The 26,910-nt window shown below is 43.4% G+C and overlaps 1 protein-coding gene across 1 annotated transcript in view; it reads left to right on the top strand.

Moving 5' to 3' along the window:
- CACNA2D3 (calcium voltage-gated channel auxiliary subunit alpha2delta 3) overlaps positions 1–26,910 on the top strand; it is a 1,043,639-nt gene that overhangs the window by 694,287 nt on the left and 322,442 nt on the right. The window contains exon 13 of the mRNA XM_038772667.1: positions 3,580–3,713. Coding sequence (XP_038628595.1) covers positions 3,580–3,713 — 134 coding nt within the window. The remainder of the gene's footprint in view (positions 1–3,579; positions 3,714–26,910) is intronic.

Here is a 26,910-nt window from a genome sequence, read left to right as displayed (position 1 = left end):
AATTGGGCATTAAGACTGTGAACCCTATGTGGAACAGGGACTGTGTCCAACCCAATTATGTTGTGTCTAACCTGATGGTAAAGAGTTTCTGTTTAATGCAGAGGTGGATGGACAATGACTGGAGATTCTTGAGGAGGGGGGAAACATGGACTGAACATTTTTGCAGAAAAATGATCTGGGCAACAGAGTGAAATATGGACTGGAGTGAGAAGAGAAAGGAGACAGGGAGGTAAGCAAGGAGGCTGATAGGTTAATCAAGGCAGGATAAGATAAATGCTTGGATTAACACGGTAGTAGTTTGAATAAAGAGGCAAGGGCAGACTTTAGCAATGTTTGCAGGTTGAACCGACAGGATTTAGTGGTAGATTCAATATGTGGGTTGAATAAGAGAGATGGGTCAAGGATAATGTGAAAGTTGCAAGCTTGCGAGACAGGTAAAATGGTGGTGCTGTCAACAGTGATGGGAAAATCAGTGGGAAGACAGGGCTTGAGTGGGAAGATAAGGAGTTTTGCTTTGGACGTATAAAGTTTGAGGTGTCGGAAGAACATCCAAGTAGAGATGTCTTGAGGGCAAGAGGAAATGTGAGCCTGCATAGAGGGGAAAAAGATCAGGGCTGGAGATGTAGATTTGGAAATCATCCACATGAGGTGGTAGTTGATGCCATGGGAGCAGATGAGTTTTCCAAGGGAGTGGGTGAAGATGGAGAATAGAATGATTCTGGCTAGAATTTCTCCAGCACTGGAAAGCTTTGAAAAATCCTGGTAGTTTCCCCAGTCAGCTATGTGTGTAGGTATAGTCTGTTGTACATCCTACTATTTATTCAACTATTTCATCCTAACATGCTTATACTAGTACGAGTTGTGCCATCTTTTTTCTGCCTATTCCCAGTATTTCTAAGTAATGTATGCCTATCCATCAGTGCTATTACAGTAACCATGTGTTTTGGTTCTGGTGTGCTCTGAGCCCTATACCTAACTTCTTTCCCTTCCTTTCTTCCCCTTTCTGCATTTCTGTTTACAGTGGTTTTCCTTTGCTCCTTTAATCTTCCCTCCTTTCTTCTCTTCACCCAGCTTTCCTTCCAGCCACTAACAATCAAGGAGAAAAACAGAAGAAATCTTTTATCTCTGACTAGCTGCTACTAATTCCACTGCACTTCCACTCTGCTCTCCAGAATCTCCATTACTTCACTCTGTCTGTAACATGTGTCCCCTGAAAACCCATTAGAGGTTGCACTCATCTCTCATCACTTGGATGGGATTTAGGGCAAAACAAATTCTTCAAAAACAATTTCCAGTCTCTGGTAGCCCCTGGGGCCCCTCTCCCCTTCCTTCCTCCTGCCTTGCTTCTTTGCCTCTCCCCATATTTGGTGATTTAGTATTTTAATATTACAGGCTCGTTGCCAGGATTATGCTTAGGGCCTCCTGCTGGTCACCCCATGGAATATTATGGGACAAATTTTCTTCCCTATGCTCCATGTCTCTTTCTCATATCTCATCTTTCTTCACTTCCAGCATCCTGGTGGTTCTTTAGCAGTTCTCTCCACACTGCTTCCTCACTTTCTACCTTCATACCCTTCAGAGTCCCCACTTCTCAGCAGAAGCAACATGGCATAGTGGATAGAGCACGGGCCTGGGGGTCAGAAGGTCATGGGTTCCAATCCCGGCTCTGCCATTTGTCTGCTGTGTGACTTCGGACAAGTCACTTCACTTCTCTGGGCTTCAGTTGCCTCATCTGTAAAATGGGATTGAGACTGTGAGCCCCAATTGGGACATGGACTGTGTCCAACCCAATTTGCTTGTATCCACTCCTGCATTTAGTACAGTGCCTGACACATAGTGCTCACCAAATACCATAATTATTATTATTATTCTCAGAGAGCCCCCACATGTGGCAATGCGTGGAGCCATATTAAGGCCTCTCCAGGAAGGGCCCAAGGGTCCTGACCTGGTGAAAGTGCCACAAGACCATAATCAAGAGATTAACCAGAGAAGAGGCCAGGCTTCATAAATGGAAAGGGAGGTCTGGAGAGGCCAGCGTTGCAAAGAAATTGCTTAAGGAACATTACTAGTGAAAGAAGGGGAATAAATTATGAGGTAAAAGTAGAGGCCCTGACCACATGGTTGACCCTTTTGGTAAGAAAAATGGATCTTTCTACCTTGTCTCCAGTGTTTCAACTCTTTCTCTTAGAGCCCCAAATCAAGACAGGGAAATGATCAGAGCTTAGCCTTAGATTAGGAAAGAGAAACATCTGGAAAGACAAAATATTTGAGAGGCAGTGTCATCAGAAGCTTACAGTACAGGAATTCAAATCTGAACATAGCTAGCCACTACACATAAAGAGGTGCACCATGACAAAGAGGCTGCTTTACCTTGGCAGGTTCATCTTTCTGTAGTAAAGAGATTTGCCCACCAAAGAAAAGGAGATGGACTATTTTCTGGAAAGGCAGTTAGTTCCATCATTCCTCAACATGAGCTCAACTCAAGTCCTCAGGAGGGGCATTGCTTATTTTGAGGATTGTACATCATGGTCAGTAATTTCCCTCTGGGAATATAGGGTGTGGAGGTGGGGAAGTAGGGAGGCATAAACAATCATTTTAAATTGCTTCCCATGGAGTCAAGTGTATACTAAACAACCAGTCCCTGCAGATAGTTATTGTAATTTCAGGTTTGATTGTGCAAAGAACTAGAATAGGCCAGCTTGGAGCTTGCAGCTAGGGTGGGGAAGGGAAGGAGTGACAATACATTTTAATTAGAGCTATGCTAAGCTGTTATTATGCAACCAGAAACCACACCTGGTTTGGGACTGGCACACTAAATTCAAGCCAGCTGCTCTCTGTTTGAAAGTTTCCCAGGTCTGTGACCCTTTGGATAACACCGATGAGGAAACATTTTTTTCTCTCCCCCCAACCTGAGCGGGGAATGATGGAAATCTGAATTTTATCACATTCTTGTTTAAAGGTATTAAAGGCTATGAAGTGCATATCTGAGTGTTGAGGTCATAATTGTCTTGCTCTTCTTCTTGGGTTCAAATGGTTCAAGGTTACTTTATGTTGCTGGGTGTCTTGTTCTCATGAGAGAAGGCTCTGTGTTTCAATGAAGGCTTCCAATTCAGGTTTCCAAATCTTCAGAAGAAAATCTAAATCAAAGCCAATACAATAAGCGAGCAAGACTTTCTCCCTCTCCTCCTTCGTTTTCTTTCATTTACTCCCAACAAAGTCTAGACTAATGAGCAGTACACTGAAGGTGGAATTAACTGGACAATAAAATATTGGGCTGGCAGGATGGACTTAAGGGACTTAAGGATGGACTTAAGGGACCAAGAAAATAGGGTGGTGCAAGTATACCTTAACATCCAATTGAGTTATCAAATAAAACAACAGAATGACAGCAAACTGAATAGATGGACAGAAATCAGGATTGAGCTTATTAAAATAGGGCTAAAAATTTCTGACATTTTGTTTTTTAGCTGCTTCATCTTATATTTTGTTTTTTGCACTAGTATAAAAGGCAGACAGGAAATGCACACTGCTGGTTTCCCTCTGTGTAAATAACATGGATTTTCCTTTGGTGTTTCACAGGTTTTTTCACTCAGATCTCCACTCTGGCTGATGTGCAGGAAAATGTAATGGAATACCTCCATGTTCTGAGCCGACCTAAGGTCATTGACCAGGAACATGATGTGGTATGGACTGAAGCATACATTGACAACACTGTAAGTCTGTGGGCTATCCAGGGAAAGAATATCATGCACATTCTTACCAGGCCACATTTGGAGTTGCAAGACTCATTATGGATAAGGAAATCATAGTTGTGTCTCAAATTCCCATACCCCAAGGCAGTGAAACTGTACTCTGAATATAGCGTTAAGCGAGAAGTTTCACATTGAAGTGATTTGAGTTGAATTATTCCAGTGACAGCCTCTGGGAGCGTGTTTATAAGGAAGACAAATGCTACAGTGAGTCAGAGGACAATGTCCACAAATCCTCATACATTTTTGCTCATTGCCTGGCCTTGTCAGTGGCAAAATATATATATTTTATATATATATATATATATATATATATATATATATATATATATATAAAAGTATATATATAAGTATATATATATAAAAGTATATATATATATAAGTATATATAAGTATATATAAAAGTATATATATATACTTCCCTGTGTAATCCCTTTTTTTCAATTATCCACAGCCTAACATAAAACATTTTGCTATAAAAGCAGAAACTCTGTAAAGGTGCACATTACAATTGAGAACTAGGACTGTGTTCTGTGTTTTATATTTGATTTCAGTGTGTTGTTTTCTTGGCAAAGAAGATAGATGCTCACCTTCAAAGTTCACCTCTACCAGTCTCTTTTCCTGCTACAGCCTAGTTGATGCTCTGCATCCCCAATCTTCAGTTTAATTATAGATTGGCAAAGAGTGGGAGATGAAGCAAAATGGCTGCAGCAATACCTCCCTAAATGTGTGGCTACTAAAGCTTTCTGTATTCTTCCTGTGGTTAATCAGTTGGGCCTCTTCTATCCCCAGTTCAACCAAAAAAACCCAATCATCATCAGCAGTATTTAGGAGTGTCTACTGTCTACAGTATTTAAGTGTCCCCCTCTAGATTGTGAGCTCATTGTGGGCAGGGAATGTGTCTGTCTGTTGTTCTACTGTACTCTCCCAAGCACTTAGTGCAGTGTTTTGCACACAGTAAGCACTCATTAAATGCGATGGAATGAATGAATTAATAGTGTGTGCCAAGCTCTGTATGTGGTTCTTGGAAGTCAAACCAACAAAGTAGATGATGGGATCCCTGTGCTCAAGGAGTTTACCATCGAATGGAAAAGACAAGCAGAAATACGTTAACAAAAGTATAATAGTTAAAAAATGATGTCAGATATGTTGCTTTATCTGTTATTTATCCACTTATAAATAATATGCAAGTGAGTACATCAGCCTGCTGAGGTGGTTGAAGGGAGGGTATGATGGTCATGGTGGAAGGATTTTGATGGAAATGATTATCTAGACAGGCTTTGAAAGAAGGGAGGGAGGGAAAAGGTTTAGCCAAGTTGAGTGGGGAGAGCATTCAAGGCAGAGGGAAAGGTGTGAGCAGTGGGTCAGAAGTGGGAGAGTCAAGAGCGAGGAGTGGTTAGGAAAAGAATTTGGGTGCAGGAAAGAGCACACATTTGGAAGTATCAAGAGAAGAGAGCCAATAAGAAAGAGGAAATTAGCTGCTGGAGATCCTTGAAGTTGATGGTAAAGAATTTTGGTTTTATGTGAGAAACAATGGGGAGTCATTGGATATTTTTTGAGAAATCAATCATAGACAGTGATGTGTTTGTACTGCAATGGGTGCATCTGAATATGTTAGTCTGAAAGGGGCTGAGGCTGGGATCAGGGAGACCTATATAGAGATGATTACAGCAGGTGATGTGAGCCAAGAGGATATGAGAGTTTATACCAAGGTGGTGGTCCGGAGGGAGGAGAGGATGGTACAAATCCATAAAATATTGTAGAAGAACAACTCACATGATCTAGAGATAAGTCTAATGTGGGAGGTAAATGAGAGGGCGGCACCAAGAAAGCACCAAAGTTATAGCCCTGTGATTCAGGGCAGATGACAATGATGGTGTTTTCAAAGTCAAATAGTGAACTAAAGCCTGTCACATTAAGGTGAATGTTTCTAACCAAAGTGAAAGTTCATTCTTAGAGCCAGATTTTCTTGTTCTACTTGGAGGTAGCACCATATTGACCACTGTATTTCTCTGCAAACACATATTTTTCAATATGTACAACAACTGAAAAGACATAGGAAAAAACATGAGTGGAGACTTACTTTCTTATGTATTTATTGAATTAGAAGAAAGAGCCTTTGTAACCTGAATTCAAGTCCCAAGAACTATCCCTTGAAAAAAGCAACATGTCATTCTCCAGGATGGCAGGATGGGGTTATGTTTCATTTTAAAATCACCTCCCTAGTGACTTGATATGTAGGTCCACTATGTGTAAACACTGTCATCTCAGAAAGCACCAAAGCTGGGCAACATGTAGAGAACCTTGAAAATCTTATAGAACGGTATTGCTATTCTTATCTTCAGGTTTTTTTTTCCTTTGCAAACACATTTGCAAACTCCTCTAGCAGATGCTTTAGTTCTGTGAAAATTTGATTGTCTCTCCTAGTGCCAATCTTCTAGAAAAAAGAAAAAATGCCAGCATCTCAGCTACATGAGTGAATACACACTTTGCCTAGGCAAATGGTTCTTTCTTCATTGGCTATCGTATTAGCCATACTTCATTTTCAAAGATGACACTGCTGACACCTTATACAAGTGGATGGGTGTGGCTGGAGAGATTGATATCCACCCGACAGTCCATTCCAGGTTGTATTACCTGCCAGGATTGTCCTTGGTCACACTGGTGTATTAGCCAGTTGTGCCACCTGTTCATATTTTAGTGGATAGAGTATGGGCTTGGGAGTCAGAAAATCCTGGGTTCTAATCCTGGCTCCACCACTTCTGCTGTATGAACGTGGGCAAGTCATGTTACTTCTCTGTGCCTCAGTTACCTCATCTGTAAAATGGGGGTGAAGGCTGTGAGCCCAGTGTGGACTGTGAACAACCCAATTATCTTGTATCTCCAGAGCTTAGCCTGGCACATAGTGAGCACTTAACAAATGCTATCATTATTATTATTGTCTTTCTTTGGGTGCCCCAATCTTCCTGAAGCCTTTATAGGAAGAACATAGACTATGTTTCACTATGTTTTAAAGTCCTTGTTCTGCCCTCCCTACTTTCATAAACCTCATATCCATTCATGGCTACCAATCAATCTGCGCATCAGGCAGAAACTCCTCACCCTCGGCTTCAAGGCTCTCCATCACCTCGCCCCCTCCTACCTCACCTCCCTTCTCTCCTTCTACAGCCCAGCCCGCACCCTCCGCTCCTCTGCCGCTAATCTCCTCACCGTGCCTCGTTATCGCCTGTCCCGCCGTCGACCCCCGGCCCACGTCATCCCCAGGGCCTGGAATGCCCTCCCTCTGCCCATCCGCCAAGCTAGCTCTCTTCCTCCATTCAAGGCCCTATTGAGAGCTCACCTCCTCCAGGAGACCTTCCCAGACTGAGCCCCCTCCTTCCTCTCCCCCTCGTTCCCCTCTCCATCCCTTACCTCCTTCCCTTCCCCACAGCCCCTGTATATATGTATATATGTTCAGTAAATGCGCTCAATAAATACGATTGATTGATTATACAACAATCCTTATGGATGCTTGGGACCAAACCGACTCTGACATCACTACTGGGATATTCACGTATGAACACTTGAGAAAAAGACTTTAGGAGTAGGTAGGGGTTTTCTGAGGATTAATCAATCAGTTAGTGGTATTTATTGAGCACTTACTAGGTACAATACACTGTACTAAACTCTTGGGAAAAGGACAATACAATATTCATTCAATCGTATTTATTGAGCGCTTACTGTGTGCAGAGCACTGTACTAAGCACTTGGGAAGTACAAGTTGGCAACATAAAGAAAAGGTCCCTACCGAACAACGGGCTCACAGTCTAGAAGGGGGAGACAGGCAACAAAACAAAACATGTGGACAGGTGTCAAGTCATCAGAATAAATAGAAGTAAAGCTAGGTGCACATCATTAACAAAATAAATAGAATAGTAAATATGTACAAGTAAAATAGAGTAACAAATCTGTACAAACATATATACAGGAGCTGTGGGGAGAGGAAGGAGGTAGGGCTGGGGGGATGGGGAGGGGGAGAGGAAAGAGGGGGCTCAGTCTGGGAAGGCCTCCTGGAGGAGGTGAGCTCTCAGTAGGGCTTTGAAGGGAGGAAAATAGCTAGCTTGGCGGATGTGGCAGAGGGAGGGCATTCCAGGCCAAGGGGAGGACATGGGCTGGAGTTCGACGGTGGGACAGGCGAGAACGAGGCACCGTGAGGAGGTTAGCGGCAGAGGAGTGGAGGGTGCGGGCTGGGCTGTAGAAGGAAAGAAGGGAGGTGAGGTAGGAGGGGGCGAGGTGATGGAGAGCCAAATATATTTGATAGACACGATTATTCCCCTCAAGGAGCTTACAGTCTAGTAGGGGAGACAAATATTAAAATCAATTTCAAGTAGGACAAGATGTAGCGTATGTACCTAAGTGCTGTGAGGATGGGGCAAGCATCAAAATGCTTAAGGAGTACAAACCCAAGTGCCTAGGCAATGCAGAAGGGAGAGCAAATAGGTGGGGAAATGGATTAGTAAGGAAAGGCCTTTTGGAGATGTGATTTTAGGAGGGCTTTGAAGATGGGGACAGTGGTGTTCTGGCATATGTAAGGTAAGGGAGTTCCAGGCTAGAGGGAAGACATGACCAAGGGGATGTCAGCGAGATAGTTGTGATCAAGGTGAGCAGGTTGGTGTTAGACCAGTGAAGTGTATGGGCTGGGTTGTAGTAGGAAATCAGTGAGGTTAGGTAGAAAAGGGAGAGCTGATTGATTGCATTAAAACCAATGGTAAGGAGTTTGATGTGGAAATGGATGGACAATCATTGGACGATTTCTCAGAGTGGGGAGATGTGCATTGGATGTTTTCTTAGAAAAATAACCTGAGGACCAGTGTGAAGAATGGACCGGAGAAGGGAGAGATTGGAGGCTGGGAAGTCAGCAAGGAGGATACTGCAGTAGTTGAGGCAGGGTATAAGTGCTTGGTCTAGTATGGTAGCAGTTTGGATGGAGAGGAAGGCATGGATTTTGGAGATGTTGTGAAGGAAGAACCACAGGATTTGATGATAGACTGAATATGAAGGTTGAATAATAATAATAATTATGGTATTTGTTAAGTGCTTTCTATGTGCCAAGCACTGTTCTAATCAGTGGGGTAAATACAAGGTAATCAGGTTGTCCCACGTGGGGCTCGCAGTCTCAATCCCCATTTTACAGATGAGGTAACTGAGGCCCAGAGAAGGTAAGTGACTTGCCCAAGGTCACACAGCAGACAAGTGGTGGAGCTGGGATTAGAACCCATGACCTCTGACTCCCAAGCCTGGGCTCTTGCCAATAGGCCATGCTGCTCCTCTATTGAGAGCGATGAGAGATGAATGAGAGAGATGAGATGAGAATAATGCCAAAGGTATGAGCAAATTGAGACAGGGAGGATGGGGTGTTGTCTACAGTGTTGGAAAAGACAGGAACAACAAGGTTTAGGTGGGATGATGAGGAATTCTGTTTTGGACATGTTTAGTTTGTGGTGTCATTTGGTCATCCAAGTAGAGATATCCTGCAGGCAGGAAGAAATATCTGACTGCGGAGGAAGAGAGAGACATGTGCTGGAGAGATAGATTTGGAAATCATCCATGTAGACATGGGAGTCGAAGCTTTGGGAGTGAATGAGTTCTCTAAGGAAATGAGAGTGGATAGAGAATAGAAGACAAGCCATAATCGAGCCACGAGGGACACCCATAGTGATGGGGTGTGAGGCAGTGGAGGAGCCTGTGAAAGAGAAGGAGAAGGAGCAGCCAGAGAGATAGGAAGAGAACCAAGAGAGAACAGTGTCAGTGAAGCCAAGGTTAGATAATGTTTCCAGGAGAAGGGGTGGTCCACAGTGTCAAAGATGGTTGAGAGGTAGAAGGGGATTAGGATGGGGTAGAGGCCATTGAATTTGGCAAGAAGGAGGTTGGTCATTTGTGACATATGGGAGGGCAGTTTCCATCATTCAGTAAAGAGGTCAGAAGCCAGATTGCAGGTGGTCAAGGAGAAAATGATAGGAAGTGTTGGCAGCGAGTGTAAACATCTCACTCAAGGAGTTTTTAGAGGAATAGTCTGTAGAGCGTCAAAGGCACTACTGCTTTTGACCGCTGCTTTCCTAACTGGCTCCTGTTATTAGCTGCTAGTATGGAAGGAACCACTTAGAGCCAGATGCAGATAAGAGTGGCTCAGAATATCCCATATGGACATCTACCTTGAGTGTCCTGCTGTCACCATTCTCCTCACGTTTCTGCTTCAGGGAACCGAATTCAACCTATAAACATTGCCTCAGTGGTGGTGAACTGTTGTTTCCAGCCCTTGATTATTGGTGATTCTATTTTGCCATCCTGCGTTGAGTCTGGTTCTCAGGTGGAGGTAACGATAGAGAATTTGAATGAGCTCTCTGTAATAGGTCTAGGTCCTCTCTTCCCCCCCATTCTCTCTCCCTCCTCCTCTCTCTCTGTCTCCCCCCCACCACCACTCTCTTTTAGTCTCCTCTAGATCTTTTATGCAGGTGTTCAACTAAGACCAAAGAAGCAGTGTGATCTAGTGGAAAGAGCATGGGCCTGGGAGTTGGAGGACCTTTCATTCATTCAGTCATATTTATTGAGCACTTACTGTGTGCAGAGCACTGTACTAAGTGCTTGGGAAGCACAAGTTGGCAGCATATAGAGACAGTCCCTACCCAACAGTGGGCTCACAGTCTAGAAGGGGGAGACAAAGAAAAAAACAAAACATATTAACAAAATAAAATACATAGAATAAATATGTACAAATAAAATAAATAAATAAATAGAGTAATAAATACGTACAAACATATATACATATATACAGGTGCTGTGGGGAGGGGAAGGAGGTAAGGCCGGGGGGAGGGGGAGGAGGGGGAGAGGAAGGAGGGGGCTCAGTCTGGGAAGGCCTCCTGGAGGAGGTGAGCTCTCAGTAGGGCCTTGAAGGGAGGAAGAGAGCTAGCTTGGCGGATGTGCGGAGGGAGGCCATTCCAGGGCAGGGGGATGACGTGGGCCGGGGGTCGATGGCGGGACAGGCGAGAACGAGGCCGGTGAGGAGATTAGCGGCAGAGGAGCGGAGGGTGCGGGCTGGGCTGTAGAAGGAGAGAAGGGAGGTGAGGTAGGAGGGGGCGAGGTGATGGAGAGCCTTGAAGCCCAGGGTGAGGAGTTTCTGCCTGATGCGCAGATTGATTGGAAGCCACTGGAGATTATTGAGGAGGGGAGTAACATGCCCAGAGCGTTTCTGGACAAAGACAATCCGGGCAGCAGCATGAAGTATGGATTGAAGTGGGGAGAGACAGGAGGATGGGAGATTGGAGAGGAGGCTGATACAGTAATCCAGACGGGATAGAATGAGAGCTTGAATGAGCAGGGTAGCGGTTTGGATGGAGAGGAAAGGGTGGATCTTGGCAATGTTGCAGAGGTGAGACTGGCAGGATTTGGTGACGGCTTGGATGTGAGGGGTGAACGACAGAGTGGAGTCGAGGATGACACCAAGGTTGTGGGCTTGTGAGACGGGCAGGATGGTAGTGCCGTCAACAGTGATGGGAAAGTCAGGGAGAGGGCAGGGTTTGGGAGGGAAGACAAGGAGTTCAGTCTTGGACATGTTGAGTTTTAGGTGGCGGGCAGACATCCAGATGGAGATGGACCTGGGTTCTAATCCCAGGTCTGCCAATTGCTTGCTGTGTGACCTGGGACAAGTCACTTAATTTATTTATGTCTCAATGTCCTCAACTGGGAAATGGGGATTAAATCCTGCTCCCTCTTACTTAGACTGTGAGTCCCATGTGGGACAGGGACTGTGTCCAACCTGATAACCTTGTGTCTACCCCAGCACTTAGAACAGGGCTTGACACATAGTAAGTGCTTAACAAAGACTATTAAAAATGACCAGTCCTATCACCAATTCCTAGGGAGCCACACTGTTTACACTGTTGAGGAAAGTGGCTTTTTGCCCCTTCCCTTTGTTTCTCCAAGCCCTTAGTACAGTGCTCTACACATAGTAAGTGCTCAATAAATATGATTGATTGATTGATTTCCCACCTATTAGCCTTCTTCTGTATTCCTTTGCATCCCAAGATTATTGTGTTGTTTTTTTTTAAATAAACCTTTGTTGTGGAACCTTGTCAAAGGATCTTTAAAAATATATTATGTCCACAGATTTTCATCTATTCACACTTTATTGACTCCTTCAAAGAACTCCATTAGATTAGTGAGTCACTCTGTTCCATTGCCAAAGCAGTTTTCTTTCCTCCAACAGGTTATGCTTTTTCTGATTGTTTAAATCCAAATGCTAATATAGATTCTACCAATTTTCTAAATTTGTCAGGGGAGAGAATGTTGAGTATTTCACTCGTCAAAGACTAAGAGGTTAGGACTGAGTGATTTTGTAACTGCCATAATAGGATATCTCTTCCTTTATGAGTGTCTAGAATTCAAGAAGACAATGCACAAATTCATATCTGTTGTCAGAGCTTAGCTGTAGAAACTGGAGGCAGAACTGCGTGGTTTAGGGGAAAAGCAGTGTGGTTTAGTGCAAAAACATGGGCTTGGGAATTAGAGGTCGTGGGATCTAATCCCAGCTCTGCCACTTATCAGCAGTGTGACTTTGGGCAAGTCACTTAACTTATCTGTGCCTCAGTTACCTCATTTGTAAAATGGGGATTAAGACTGTGAGCCCCACGTGAGACAACCTGATTACCTTGTATCTACTCCAGTGCTCAGAACAGTGCTTGGCACATAGTAAGCTCTTAAAAAATACCAATATTATCGAGAAGCAGCATGGCTCAGTGGAAAGAGCGTGGGCTTGGGAGTCAGAGGTCACAGGTTTGAATCCTGCTCAGCCACTTGTCAGCTGTGTGACCTTGGGCAAGCCACTTAACTTCTCTGTGCCTCAGTTATCTCATCTGTAAAATGGGGATTAAGACTGTGAGCCTTGCGTGGGACAACCTGATCACCTTGTATCCCCCCCAGCACTTAGAACAGTGCTTCGCACATAGTAAGTGCTTAACAAATACCATCATTATTATTATTATTACCCCAGTGCTTAGAACAGTGCTTGGCACATAATAAGTGCTTAACAAATACTATTATTATTATTATTATTATTATTATTAACCAAAAACTGAAGGGAGAATCAGAAGCATATTCTTGCAACATCTGTTGACTGAAAACTGGGTTTCACAAGGCCTTAGGTTTACATTTCCCACAATCCTCTGGAATGAGATACAGTCAGAGGCCTGGGCAGTGCTTTCAAATTCAGAAAAAGAGGGATTTCAGTCTTCTTCCTCTTGCTTTTCCTGCATGCTGAGGTATGCTCTGGCAGCTGTGCTGGATGACTTGTTCTCCGTACTGAATTGTAATTCCACATGCTCAAGCCGTAGAGAGCTGAGGTATCTATTAAATGTCACGTGTGTATCTCTGAAAGGTTGACTGTGAGTTTGTGGATGTTTGTGTATTTATTGAGACCTATAGAATTAGTTAAGATTAAGCATTTGAATCTGGGTTAGCTTCCCTGCTTTTCTTCTGGATCTGCACTCTTGAATGTTTGAAAGATATCTGCATTTCTTCAAGGTTCCTCCACCAATAATCCTGATAGACCAACTTTCACTGAATACAACGTAGATAGTAGTTGCAGCTCTGTGACTTTGAAATTTATTTAAGGCATTTTAAAGAACTGAGAGTCCAACAAGTTCAAAAATAAGTAGTTGCAGCTCTGTGACTTTGAAAATTTATTTAAGGCATTTTAAAGAACTCAGAGTCCAACAAGTTCAAAAATTGTATTTCAAATATTTATTTCATTTACATTAATTTGGCATTTAAAGTTAATAATAGAGTTTGCTTAGCAGGGTTTGTGTGAAGTAGCATACAAGAACTAGAATACTAAATTGCAAAACATAATAGTAAATAATGTTGTTAACATGAGTTTCATTATGAATTGGTGCAGTTAGCATTTTTAGGATGGCAAAAGGAGCCCAAGACCACAGTTTCCCAAGTAGGCTACCAATTGGGATGCTTCAGTGCATCACAGATCTCCCAGCCAGGGTGAAATAACCATTGTTGTTATTTCCAAAGGAATAATAATAGCTGCTAATTAACAAAATACCTTCTATAAAAGTGGTGTCAAAAATGAGGAACATTAGCTTGGTTAATTTAAGTAAACAATATTGTTATAATAATGATGGTATTTGTTAAGCGCTTACTATGTGCAAAGCACTCTTCTAAGTGCTGAGGAGGTTACAAGGTGATCAGGTGGTCCCACGTAGGGCTCACAGATTTAACCCCCATTTTACAGATGAGGTAACTGAGGCATGGAGAAGTTGAGTGACTTGCCCAAGGTCAAACAGCTGACAGTTGTCGGAGCTGGGATTTGAACCCATGACCTCTGTCTCCTAAGCCCGTGCTCTTTCCACTGAGCCACGCTGCTTCTCCAATATGTCCTTGTACTATTAGTTTCCCTCATTGGGTTACTTTACCTGGTTCTCTATTGTACTGTACTTATTTCTAATTGATCCATAGCTATGGAAAAAACACATAACCCCAGTTTCCCCATCAACTAGGGATAATTCTCTGTCGTATTGTTGAGCCCTAAACTCCCAACCCAGAGTCTCAGCACTATTTGGAGTTATGGAGCGAAAAGCATGTTTGCATTACCTGATCCCTTATTCTCCGTTTGAAGCAGTTGAAACCCTCTTCAGATAAAGAACAAATGCCTGGACAGAACTCCCGCCCCTCCTCCCATTCCATCCCAAAGTGTTCTTTGAGTAGGTCCCTGAGTGGGGTGAAGTGTCAATAACCTCAAACAGAGCCTGGGCTTATCCCATTAGTGGTGGGAAAGTAGCTAATAAGGTCTCTGCAATTCTGAAATGGACAGCCACTCACCACGGAGTAATCTCATTGAGTTTCACACACTGTACTAGGGCCAGGGAAAAATACCCAGACATTTATTCAGGCCAATTCCTGGCCCACGGGGGGCTTACAATATAAGGACGGGGAGGGAAGACAAGGAAAATATAGTGATATCAACATAAACAGCAGTTTCAGCAAGGGGAGTATGTTACTTCTGGGAAGAGATAATAGTCGTCAGCCTCCTCAGGGCTTGTCCAAGCTCACAGGAGGCAAATGGCAGAACTGAGATTAGAACCCAAGTCCCCTGACTGGCCCATGCTCTTTCCAATAGGTCATGCTTCCCAGTGACCACACTTTGCTGACCTAGAAAATGACTCTGTTGACAAAATTCAAACCATCAGGCATGAGTTTCACAAAGTGTCCCCCTTGCAACCCCAGTTCCATTCTACCCCTACATCCACTCCCTCATCCTTCCCAGACCAAATATCAAGAGAAGATGTTCCTCCTGCTTTCAAAATCCATCCCCTATACCTGTGCCTCTGACCCAATCAATCAATCGATCAGTTATATTTTTTGAGCACTTACTGGGTGCAGAGCACTCTAAGCACTTGGGAGAGTGCAGTACAGTAGCATTGGTAGACCCATTCCCTGCCCAAAAGAAGCTCTCACATTCTAAAAACACATGCTCCCACTCCTTCCCTCGCTGAATACCATCTTCCATCATGCCCTCACTGATAGGTCCTTGCCCTCTTTCTTCAAGCATGCTCATGTCCCACCAATACTGCAAAAGCCTCTCCCTGCTCCCAATATCTGTCCAAACTCCTCAAATGATGATGATGATGGTATATGTTAAGCGCTTACTATGTGCCAGACACTGTTCTAAGCGCTGGGTTTGTGTATATGTATAAATATGTACTTATATTGTTTTGCTATTTGCAATTACTATGTGCAAGACACTGTACCAAGCACTGAGGTAGATACAAGCTAATCAGGCTGGGTACAGTCCATGTCTCACATGGGGCTCACAGTCTTAATCCCCATTTTACAGATGAGGTAACTGAGGCACAGAGAATTTAAGTGACTTTGCTCCAAGGTCACACAGCAGACAAGTGGTGGAGCTGGAATTAGAACCCAGGTCCTTCTGGTTCCCAGGCCCGTGTTCTATCCACTAGGCCCTTCTGATTCTCATGCTGCTAGTATACTCCTATACTCCAAGAAGCAGCATGGCTCAGTGGAAAGAGCACGGGCTTGGGAGTCAGAGGTCATGGGTTCTAATCCTGGCTCTGCCACTTGTCAGTTGTGTGACTTTGGGCAAGTAACTTAACTTCTCTGTGTCTCAGTTCCCTCATCTAGAAAATGGGGATTAAGACTGTGAGCCCCATGTGGGACAACCTCATTACTTTCTAACCCCCCCAGTGCTTAGAACAGTGCTTTGCACATAGTAAGCACTTAACAAATGCCATCATTATTATTATTATGACTGCTGCCTCCAATTCCTCTTCTGTAACATCCTTCTTGAACTACTACAATCTGGTTTCCAACCCCTTCACTCAATCACTCAGTGGTATTTATTGAGCTCTTACTGTGTGCAGAGCATTATACTAAGAACTTAGGAGAGAACAATAAAGTTGGTAGACATGATCCCTGCCCTCGAGGATATTAACATCTAGTGGAGGAGTTTACAATTTAGTCAATCATATTTATTGAGTGCTTACCCTCCTTCTTTGCCAAAGAAAATGGACCTCTTTGCTGTCTTTGATACCGTGGACAACTCCCTTCTATTGGAAATGCAATTTAATCTTGGTTTTACTGAGGCATTTTTCTCTTGCTTCTCTTACCCCTCTACCTGCTGCTTTCAGTCTCTTTTTTCTGGATCCAATTCTGCCTCTCATCCTCTAACTGTTGGTGTTCATCAAGGCTCTTTTCAAATACCCTTCTTTTCTCATTCTACACTCACTCCCTTGAGAATGTAACTGTTTCTATAGCTTCAGCTATGCCCTCTATACAGATGGCTCCACAGCTAGGGTGTTCTTTTATCCAAACGTCTCACCTCCTCTGCAGTCTCACATTTTTTCTTGCCTCCTGTACATCTCTGTATGGGTGTCTTACCTGCATCTTATGCTCAATGTGTCTAAGACTGAATTCCTCATCTTCCCTCCCAAATCCCCTCCTTACTTAACATTACCAACACAGTTAAAAACATCTTTGTCCTCCCTGACCTGGAAGCCTACAACCATGGCATTATCTTTAACTTCTTCTGTTTTAACTCTTATATTCAGTCTGTTGTAAAATCCTGTTGTTTTTTCCTCCACAAAATTCCCCAGATCTGCTCCTTCCTCCCCTTCCAAATGTCATTCCACCTTGGCCAAGGCATTTGTCATATCCCGACTAAACTACCATCAGCCACCTCCCTGGTGTCCTGGTGTCCTAATATCTCCTCTCTCCAGTTCATACATCACTCCTCTCAGGTCATTTTTCTTCCTTGTATTCCCTCCCCTCAAAACCCTAAAATGTTAATCGGTTTCTCTCGGTATCAAGCAGAAACTCCTGGCCTTTAATTATCAATTTAATCAATCAATTGATAGTATTTATTGAGCACTTACTGCAAACACAGCACTGTATTGAGCACTTGGGAGAATACAACAGAGTTGGTTCCATGCCCTTAAAAGAGTTTATAGATTTAGAGGGCAAGGTGGACATTAAAATGTATTACGGATATGTATATGAGTGCTGTGAGGATGTCGGTGGGGTGAGTATCAAGTGCTTAAATGGTACAGATCCTAGTGCGTAGGAGACAAAAAAGGAAGAGGGAGTTGGGGAAAGAGGGCTCAGTGTGGGAAGGCCTCTTGGAAGAAATGTGATTTTTTAAATAATGCTTTGAAGGTGGGGAGAGTAGTGATCTGTCAGAGATGAAGGGGGAGGGAGTTCCAGGCCAGAGAGAGGATGTAGACAAGGTGATAGCAGTGAGATAGATGAGATTGAGGTACAGTGAGTAGGCTGGTGTTGGAAGAGAGAAACATGAGGCCTGGTTTGTAGTAGGAGATCAGCGAGGAAAGATAGGAGGAGGTGCTTTAAAGCCATTGGTAAGGAGTTTCTGTTTGATACAGAGGTGGATGGGCAACCACTGGAGGTCCTTGAGGAGTGGCAAGATGTGGACTGAAGGGTCTTTTAGAAAAATGATCTGGGCAGCAGAGTAAAGTAAGGACTGGAGTGGAGAGAGACAGGAGGCAGAGAATTGGCCAGAAGACTGATGCAGCAATCAAGGCAGGATAGGATAAATGGTTGGATCAGCAGAGTAGCAGTTTAAATGGAGAGGAAAGGACAGTTTTTAGCCATGTTTTGAAGGTATAAATGATCTACCCTTTTCTTCCATTAGAACTCAACTTCCACTCTTTGTTGCTCTCAAGCTAACCTACTCACTGTGCCTCACTCCCAACTCTCTCAACCCCTTGCTCATAATAATAATAATAATAATGGCATTTATTAAGTGCTTACTATGTGCAAAGCACTGTTCTAACCACTGGGGAGGTTACAAGGTGACCAGGTTGTCCCACGGGGGACTCACAGTCTTAATCCCCATTTTACAGATGAGGTAACTGAGGCACAGAGAAGTGAAGTGACTTGCCCAAAGTCACACAGCTTAAAATTAGCGGAGGTGGGATTTGAACCCAAGACCTCTGACTCCAAAGCCCATGCTCTTTCCACTGAGTCATGCTGCTTCTCTCCTGCCTATGACTGCTTCCCTCTTCAAATCTGCCAAACCACAGTTCTTCAAAGCCCTTCAGAAATCCCCATTTCCAAAGCCCTTCTGAAATTTCACCTCTTCCAGGAGGCCTACTCTGATCATTTTTTCCTTCTCTCCAGGTCCTGTCCTCCTAGCTACCACCCCTATCACTTTGTGCCAATTCAACACTTATGCACTCACAAACACCTGTAGTACTTCTGTGCGTATTAACGTACACAATCTACTATTTAACCATTTAGTCATCCACATATTCACATAGGGAAGCAGAGTGACTTAGTAGGGAAGTAGTGTGGTATAGTGAAAAGACCTTGGGTCTGGGAGTTAGAGGACCAGGGTTCTGCCACTTGTCTGCTGTGTGACCTTGAGAAAGTCACTTCACTTCTCTGTGCCACATTTACCTCAACTGTATTATATCCTCCTTTTTCCAATTAGACTGTGAGCCCCACATGGGACAGAGACTGTGTCCAACCTGATTATTTTGCATTTACCCCAGCACTTAGAATAGTGTTTGGCACTTAACAAGCACCGCACAAAATTCCATTGTTCTTCTCTCCTTCTTCCCTTCTATAATTCATTTTGTATTCATTTATTCATTCATTCATATTAAGTGCTTACTGAGTGCAGAGCACTGTACTAAGTGCTTGGAAAAGAACAATACAACAATAAACAGTGACAACCCGTGCCGATGATGAACTCTCTCTCCTCCACTGGACTGTAAATTCCTTGAAGGCTGAGATCAAATGTTCTACCTCTGCTCTCCTAAGCACTTAGTGTAGTGTTCTGCACACAGTAGGTGCTCAATAAATGCTACTGATTGGTTGATTAAAATAAGGTTATTTTCATCTTAAATGGTTTTGGGGAACTGATTTTCAGGAATGAAAAGTCTATGCCAAATTTAAAAACTGAATCAAAGTTGAACACATATTTTTCCAAATAAGTAGAGGTTTGGTTGAATATTTTGAATGTAACTTTTTGTTCAAGTTGCCTCCAAATCCTGTATCATCTCGAGTCACCATGGTTAAGTAGCTCCATTTTCAGCTAACCTGGTCTAATCCCTTTGCTTTCCTAATGAAGGTAGAATGAAATCAATATTGTGAACAATATTAACTTCTCTCTAATATAATCTCAGTGACAATTAACAAAACATAATGTTTGATATGTGAAATTTGTAACCACTCTTTAGAACAGAAGTCATGCTCATTCAATATCTTTTAGATGTGGTTTAAAGAACACAATAGAATGAATTCCATTTTGGAAGCTAGTACACAGTCTGAATTACTTGGATGTATTTCCTCATGAGTGCAGGAAATGTGACTTTTTAAAAAATGAATCAAAGAGGAAGTGAACTAAAGAAACAAATAAAAACAAATGGCAGCATCAGTAAAACACAGCTAAATCTTAATCGTATTTATTGGTAAAGAATTTGGAAAGACAGTTTTGGGTCTCAGAAAGAAACACAATAAGAATATGGTCATTTAAAATGATGACGGTTAATAAGTTGTCCCCCTCTATATGCCCAGTCTCCTTTTTAATTGGCAGTGTAATTCAGTGAATAATTTGTAGGAAATTTTAAGTTATTCTGGGTTCATTAGATTATACATGCTCTCGCCAAACTCACTACTTCCAACATGAAGAAACTGTCTCTTTATGTCTTGAAGGTGCAGAGCAAGGATGGGAACCTAAGGCACTGAAACAATTTTTGGTGATCCTTTTAGCCATAGTGTGTGATTACACAGAACTAGTCCCCGGAGCTAAGAACTGCTTTAAGAGTATTGTAGAGGCAACCCAATATCTATGTTAATGAGTTAGCAGTGCCCATCTATTCCTATGTACAGTATTTACCCAAGTCACCATTGCATGCCAAAGAAGTTCCAAACATCGAAACAAGAGACATAGACAAAAGGAAGAACAGAAAACTCCCTGCTGGGGATGCGGAACATGGAATGCCATCTGTATTATATGGCACTGAGAAAACTGATTATGTTTGGACCTTTATTTCGTAGCAGATGGGTTCATTAAATTTAATAGCCTCCAGAGCCTTTAGAAACAGTGTTAAAAACATGTGGAACATGCTGTGACACTTCACGTCTCGCCCCAGAGTCATTATAACTCTGGCACAGACTATAAATATTACAGTACTTTATTTTCAATGAAACATTACTATTACAATTATTTTTGCTAGTGTAATGTGACTTTAAAAATGAGTGTAATTCTGATTTGGGGTGATATGCATTTGCTGTGTGAACACTTTCCTCTCCTGTGTGCTTCTAGATTTCCATATTAAACACTGTAGTGTGTGTGGAGCCATAGCAGAGTAGACATTCCCTATCCCCTTAGCAGAAGAGACAGTGGTGTGAGAACCTTTAAAGAGCTGTGAGTCGCCAAGGGGGATATTTATTTTTTCTGTTTCGTGAGATTTCTGAACCAGCCGATGGTAAAAAGGATGAAAGGAGGGCTGAGGCCTTTGGCCTCATTTGATGACGGTTGTGTTTGGGGTTGCAGCACTTCCCATCTTCCCGGACTAATGGAAAGCTTTCTGAAACCAGTGAATAATAATTATGGTATTTGTTAAGCGCTTACTATGTGCCAAGCACTGTTTTAAGCCCTGGGGTAGATACAAGTTAATCAGGTAGGAGACAGCCTCTCTCCCACATGGGGCTGACAGTCTTAACCCCCATTTTACAGATGGGGTAACTGAGGCCCAGTGAAGTGACTTGCCCAAGGTCACACAGCAGATAGGTGGCAGAGCAGCGATTAGAACCCAGGTCCTTCCAACCCAGGCCCGTGTTTAATGTTTGGGGATCAGAATAGAGTAGAGTACCCCTGTCTCAAAGTAAGAACAGGATTGTGTGAGGGTCTTTGACAAGCAGTGAATGGCTAATGAGATGGAGAACTCCACATCGTTGACCCCACTTTTTCATAATTCCTCCTTCTCCCCTTCACCTCTTTTCCAAAATCTTCAGGTCACTGATATTGCAACTTAGTGTAGGGTGTTCCCTCCCTAGAATATGTAAATGGAACACTATTTTGGTTAATCATTTTTATGGTGGAAAGGAATGGCAACTGCCAAGGATACTGAATAACAGTGGTTGACTCTTTCAGTCATATTTATTGAGCGCTTACTGTGTGCAATCTTGTCAGTGAGTGGCCCAAACATAAATTTGTAATTGTCAATTTATTATTCTTTTTATTAAAGGAAAAGGATCTTGATTATGCTTAAAAGACAAGCAGACAACATATTGAATATATTGTTAGCCAACAGTGAGACCAGGAAAATATTTGAATTAATATTCATCAGGTGTTATGGCATCTAATTTAGTCACATGGCTAGAGAATGAAAACTCTTATAAGAAGTTTCATAACATCAAGCAGCCCTGTCAGACCAAAGTTGACTTCTGTTACTGAATTCTACTTCCTACACATCACATTTTCCAAGGTTGGAAGTCTAGATAAGTAGGTACAAAACCAAATAAAGAAGGCTAATGTGTCCTTTGGGAGACTGACAAGCAAAGTATTGGCAATCCTCAGGTGTCTGCACTAGCCTTTCCTCGACATACGTTACATTTCTCTGCTGATTTCACATGCTCAATATTTCTCCTTGAATTGCACACTGAGAAGAAAATATCTGTTCCTTGTAGATGAACCTTCCCATAAGTTTCACTTATCTTTAATAGGATTTTTATTAATAGAACTCAATTTGTAATTATACTTCAATACCTAGATTTTCATCTTGATTCAAACATGAACCAAGAACATTCTTCTCACCACCAGCATGAAGAATGATTTAATAATCCTTAAAATCAGTATATTCATGATTTGACATCAGCTTTCCAAATTTCTCAGTGATAAATTAATTACATTGTACCTAATGGAAAACAATCACTAGCTCACACTAATAATATTTATCTGTAAAATCATGATATGAAAATACAGCAGAGGCCTAAAAGTCTTAGTTTTCATGCTTAATTTGTACCTTTTTTAAGTTATTGAATGACAAAGAATCTTTCTGGGGTAGATATCTCTTCTCCAAAAGCTTATCTCTTCCTGGCTTCACCCACCAGTTTGGTAAATAGAAATGTCTATGTGTCAGGACTAGTTTGACTCCAGGAGCTCCGAGTCAAAGAGTTTTAATTAAAGAAAGTTGTAGAACATTCCAAACCATAACAGCCCCAAAGGCCCACCCACCACCATTCCCCTCAAGTCAGCGTTTTGCCTGTGTCTCTAAGATGCCTGCAGTCTGCAATGCTGACATTTGCCCATTGACAATTGATAAATATCAAGCAGGAAGTTTTCACTTGCTCAGCTTTCAAATGAAGAGAAATTCAGAAACAAAAACCAGTCTTTAGATTCCCCTTTTCATACCTCACCGATTTACATTTTACTTTCCATAAATTCTCAAATACCACATCAGCCAAGAACAAATTAGGGATTGAAAAATAAAGGAAAATAAACTTCATGTAGGTTAAGAAATTCTCCAATAAATTCTCAAGTGGAAGAAAAAAGAAATTCACACAGGAAATGCATCCGAGTATCACGATCATAAAGTCCTTGCATTGTATCCTGTCTTGAATTCTGTGAAAGGAAAAATTTCCCTGAGACTTGCTGGTGGGTTGATGCAAAATGGCTTTCCGTTGCTTTACTCAGTTTCTTGCCTGATTAAATATTTCTTTCCCCTGCCAGATTGAGGCAAGGGAGTAAAAGCGGGTAAGAGGAAGGGAAAGTCAGCCACTTCAAACACTTACTAAGCCACCATTGGCTGGTAGCCTTCAGGGTGCTGCAGCCAGAATTCTTGAGTAACAAAGGGAAGAGAATTAAAGTGACAGAATGGCCTGGGATGGGAGGGGTAGCAAGCAAGGGAAAGGCCAAACCAGATCCAGATGTAGCCATTCGCTTGCAGCCCCTGAGTCCCACCTGCAGAGCTGCTGGGCGGGGACAGCTGCCAGCCAGTTCTGGAAAAATGGACACCTGGAGAGCTGGGGCCTAGGGGGAAATGGTGAGGCACAGAGCTTCAGAACATAATCGAGAAAGTTTTATTTATCCAGTCATTGTCAGTTGTATTTTTTTGGTGCTTACTGTGTACAGAGCACTGTAATAAGCATTTGGGAGAGAACAATATAACAGACACATTCCCTTCCCACAGTGAGCTTACAGTTTAAATGAGGAGACAGACATTCATGTAAATAAATTACAGATATGTATGTAATTGCTGTGGGGGTGGGAGGGAGATGCATAAACGGAGCAATTCAGGGTGACACAGAAGGTAGAGGGAGAAGAAGAAAGGAGGGCTTAGTCCGAGAAGGCCTCTTGAAGGAGATGTGCCTTCAATAAGGCTTTGAAAGGGGGTCGGGGGAGAGTAATTGGCTGTCAGATTTGAGGAGGGAGGGTGTTCCAGGCCATAGGCAGGACGTGGGCCAGGGGTCAGCAGCAAGATAGACGAGATCCAGGTACAGTGAGAAGGTTAGAATTAGGGGAGCAAAGTGTGCAGGCTGGGTTGTAGTAGGAGAATAGCGAGGTGGGGTAGGAGGGGACAAGGTGATGGTGTTAAAGTCAATGATTGAGGAGTTTCTGCTTGGTCCTGAGGTGGGTGGGCAACCAATAGAGGTTTGTGAATAGAGGGGAAACGTGGCTTGAACATTTTTGAAGAAAAATGATCCAGGCAGCAGAGTGAAGTATGGACTGGAATGCGGACAGACAGGAGACTGGGAGGTCAGAAAGGACGCTGTTACAGTAATCAAGGAGGGGATAGGATAAGTGATTAACATGATAGCAGTTTGGATAGAGAGGAAAAGCCAGATTTTAGTGGTGTTCTGAAGGTCAAACCTGTCTCTCCCTGCTTCACTCTATACTTCACTCTGCTGCCCGGATTTCCTTTGTACAGAAACTCTCTGGGCATGTCACTCCCCTCCTCAAAAATCTCCAGTGGTTGCCTATCAACCTTCGAATCAAGCAAAAACTCCTCACTCTTGGCTTCAAAGATCTCCATCACCTCGCCCCCTCCTACCTCACCTCCCTTCTCTCCTTCTACAGCCCAGCCCGCACCCTCTGCTCCTCTGCCACTAACCTCCTCACTGTGCCTCGTTCTCGCCTGTCCCGCCATCGACCCCTGCCCACGTCCTACCTCTGGCCTGGAATGCCTTCCCTCCACACATTTGCCAAACTAGCTCTCTTCCTCCCTTCAAAGCCCTACTGAGAGCTCACCTCCTCCAGGGGGCCTTCCCAGACTGAGCCCCCCCGTTTTCCTCTCCTCCTCCCCTCCCCACCCCCTCCCTCTGCCCTTCCTCCTTCCCCTCTCCACAGCACTTGTGTATATTTGTACATATTTATTACTCTATTTTATTAATGATTTGTATACAGCTATAATTCTATTTATTCTAATGGTATTGACACCTATCTACTTGTTTTGTTTTTTTCTGGTCTGTCTCCCCCTTCTAGACTGTGAGCCCATTGTTGGGTAGGGACCGTCTCTGTATGTTGCCTATTTGTACTTTCCAAGTGCTTAGTACAGTGCTCTGCACACAGTAAGTGTTCAATCATCATCATCATCATCATCAATCGTATTTATTGAGCGCTTACTATGTGCAGAACACTGTACTAAGTGCTTGGGAAGTACAAATTGGCAACATATAGAGACAGTCCCTACCCAACAGTGGGCTCACAGTCTAAAAGGGGGAGACAGAGAACAAAACCAAACATACTAACAAAATAAAATAAATAGAATAGATATGTACAAATAAAGTAAATAAATAAATAAATAGAGTAATAAATATGTACAAACATATATACATATATACAGGTGCTGTGGGGAAGGGAAGGAGGTAAGATGGGGGGGATGGAGAGGGGGACAAGGGGGAGAGGAAGAAAGGGGCTCAGTCTGGGAAGGCCTCCTGGAGGAGGTGAGCTCTCAGCAGGGCCTTGAAGGGAGGAAGAGAGCTAGCTTGGCGGATGGGCAGAGGGAGGACATTCCAGGCCCGGGGGAGGACATGGGCTGGGGGTCGATGGCGGGACAGGCGAGAGCGAGGTACGGTGAGGAGATTAGCGGCGGAGGAGCGGAGGGTGCAGGCTGGGCTGTAGAAGGAGAGAAGTGAGGTGAGGTAGGAGGGGGCGAGGTGATGGAGAGCCTTGAAGCCCAGGGTGAGGAGTTTCTGCCTGATGCGCAGATTGATTGGTAGCCACTGGAGATTTTTGAGGAGGGGAGTAATATGCCCAGAACGTTTCTGTACAAAGATAATCCAGGCAGTAGCATGAAGTATGGATTGAAGTGGAGAGAGACACGAGGATGGGAGATCAGAGGGAAGGCTGATGCAGTAGTCCAGACGGGATAGGATGAGAGCTTGAATGAGCAGGGTAGCGGTTGGGATGGAGAGGAAAGGGCGGATCTTGGCAATGTTGCGGAGCTGAGACCGGCAGGTTTTGGTGACGGCTTGGATGTGAGGGGTGAATGAGAGAGCGGAGTTGAGGATGACACCAAGGTTGCGGGCTTGTGAGACGGGAAGGATGGTAGTGCCGTCAACAGAGATGGGAAAGTCAGGGAGAGGGCAAGGTTTGGGAGGGAAGACAAGGAGTTCCGTCTTGGACATGTTGAGTTTTAGGTGGCGGGCAGACATCCAGATGGAGATGTCCTAAAAGCAGGAGGAGATGCGAGCCTGGAGAGAGGGGAAGAGAGCAGGGGCAGAGATGTAGATCTGGGTGTCATTAGCGTAGAGATGATAGTTGAAGCCGTGGGAGTGAATGAGGTCACCAAGGGAGTGCGTGTAGATCGAGAACAGAAGGGGACCAAGCACTGAACCTTGGGGAACCCCCACAGTAAGGGGATGGGAGGGGGAGGAGGAGCCTGCAAAAGAGACTGAGAAAGAACGACCGGAGAGGTAAGAGGAGAACCAGGAGAGGATGGAGTCTGTGAAGCCAAGGTCAGATAGTGTGTTGAGGAGAAGGGGGTGGTCCACAGTGTCAAAGGCAGCTGAGAGGTTGAGGAGGATTAGGACAGAGTATGAGCCGTTGGATTTGTCAAGCAGGAGGTCATTGGTGATTGAATGAATGAGTGACTGGATTTAGTGATAGATTGAATATGTGGGTTGAATGAGAGAGAGGAGTCAAGGATAATGCCAAGGTTACAGGCTTGTGAGACAGGAAGGATGGTGGTGCCATCTACAGTGATGGGGAGGTCTACATTTTCATAAATACTGGATTGGATCTGGGTGGTTTGGGGGCATTAAGGAGTTTGGTGTAGGGTGTTGTAACATCTTATTACCTATTAAAATGGTACTTTGCAAGTGTTGACTTTGCCAATAATCTGTCCACTACATTAAATATCTACTGACATTAGGGAGAGCCTCTAGTTTAAGAATGTGGGTGAGGCATGCAAAAATAGTTTCAGCTGTTTTAGTTATACATTAATGAACATTTTTGGAGGGAAAGCTTGTTTCCTACACTAATCAATTGAAACAGCCCAATTAGCTTAAATATATTCTCAGGGATAGTCAGTGTCACCATGAAATAAAACAACAACCCCTCTTGAACAGACAGGTCTGTTCCCCACAAAAAACAAAGGGTTGCTATGATGTTAACCAAAGTTATTTTCCAGCCTAT

This window comes from Tachyglossus aculeatus, chromosome X1, assembly GCF_015852505.1.
Source record: "Tachyglossus aculeatus isolate mTacAcu1 chromosome X1, mTacAcu1.pri, whole genome shotgun sequence".
NCBI lineage: Eukaryota > Metazoa > Chordata > Mammalia > Monotremata > Tachyglossidae > Tachyglossus > Tachyglossus aculeatus.
This window is presented reverse-complemented; position numbering and strand designations above follow the sequence as displayed.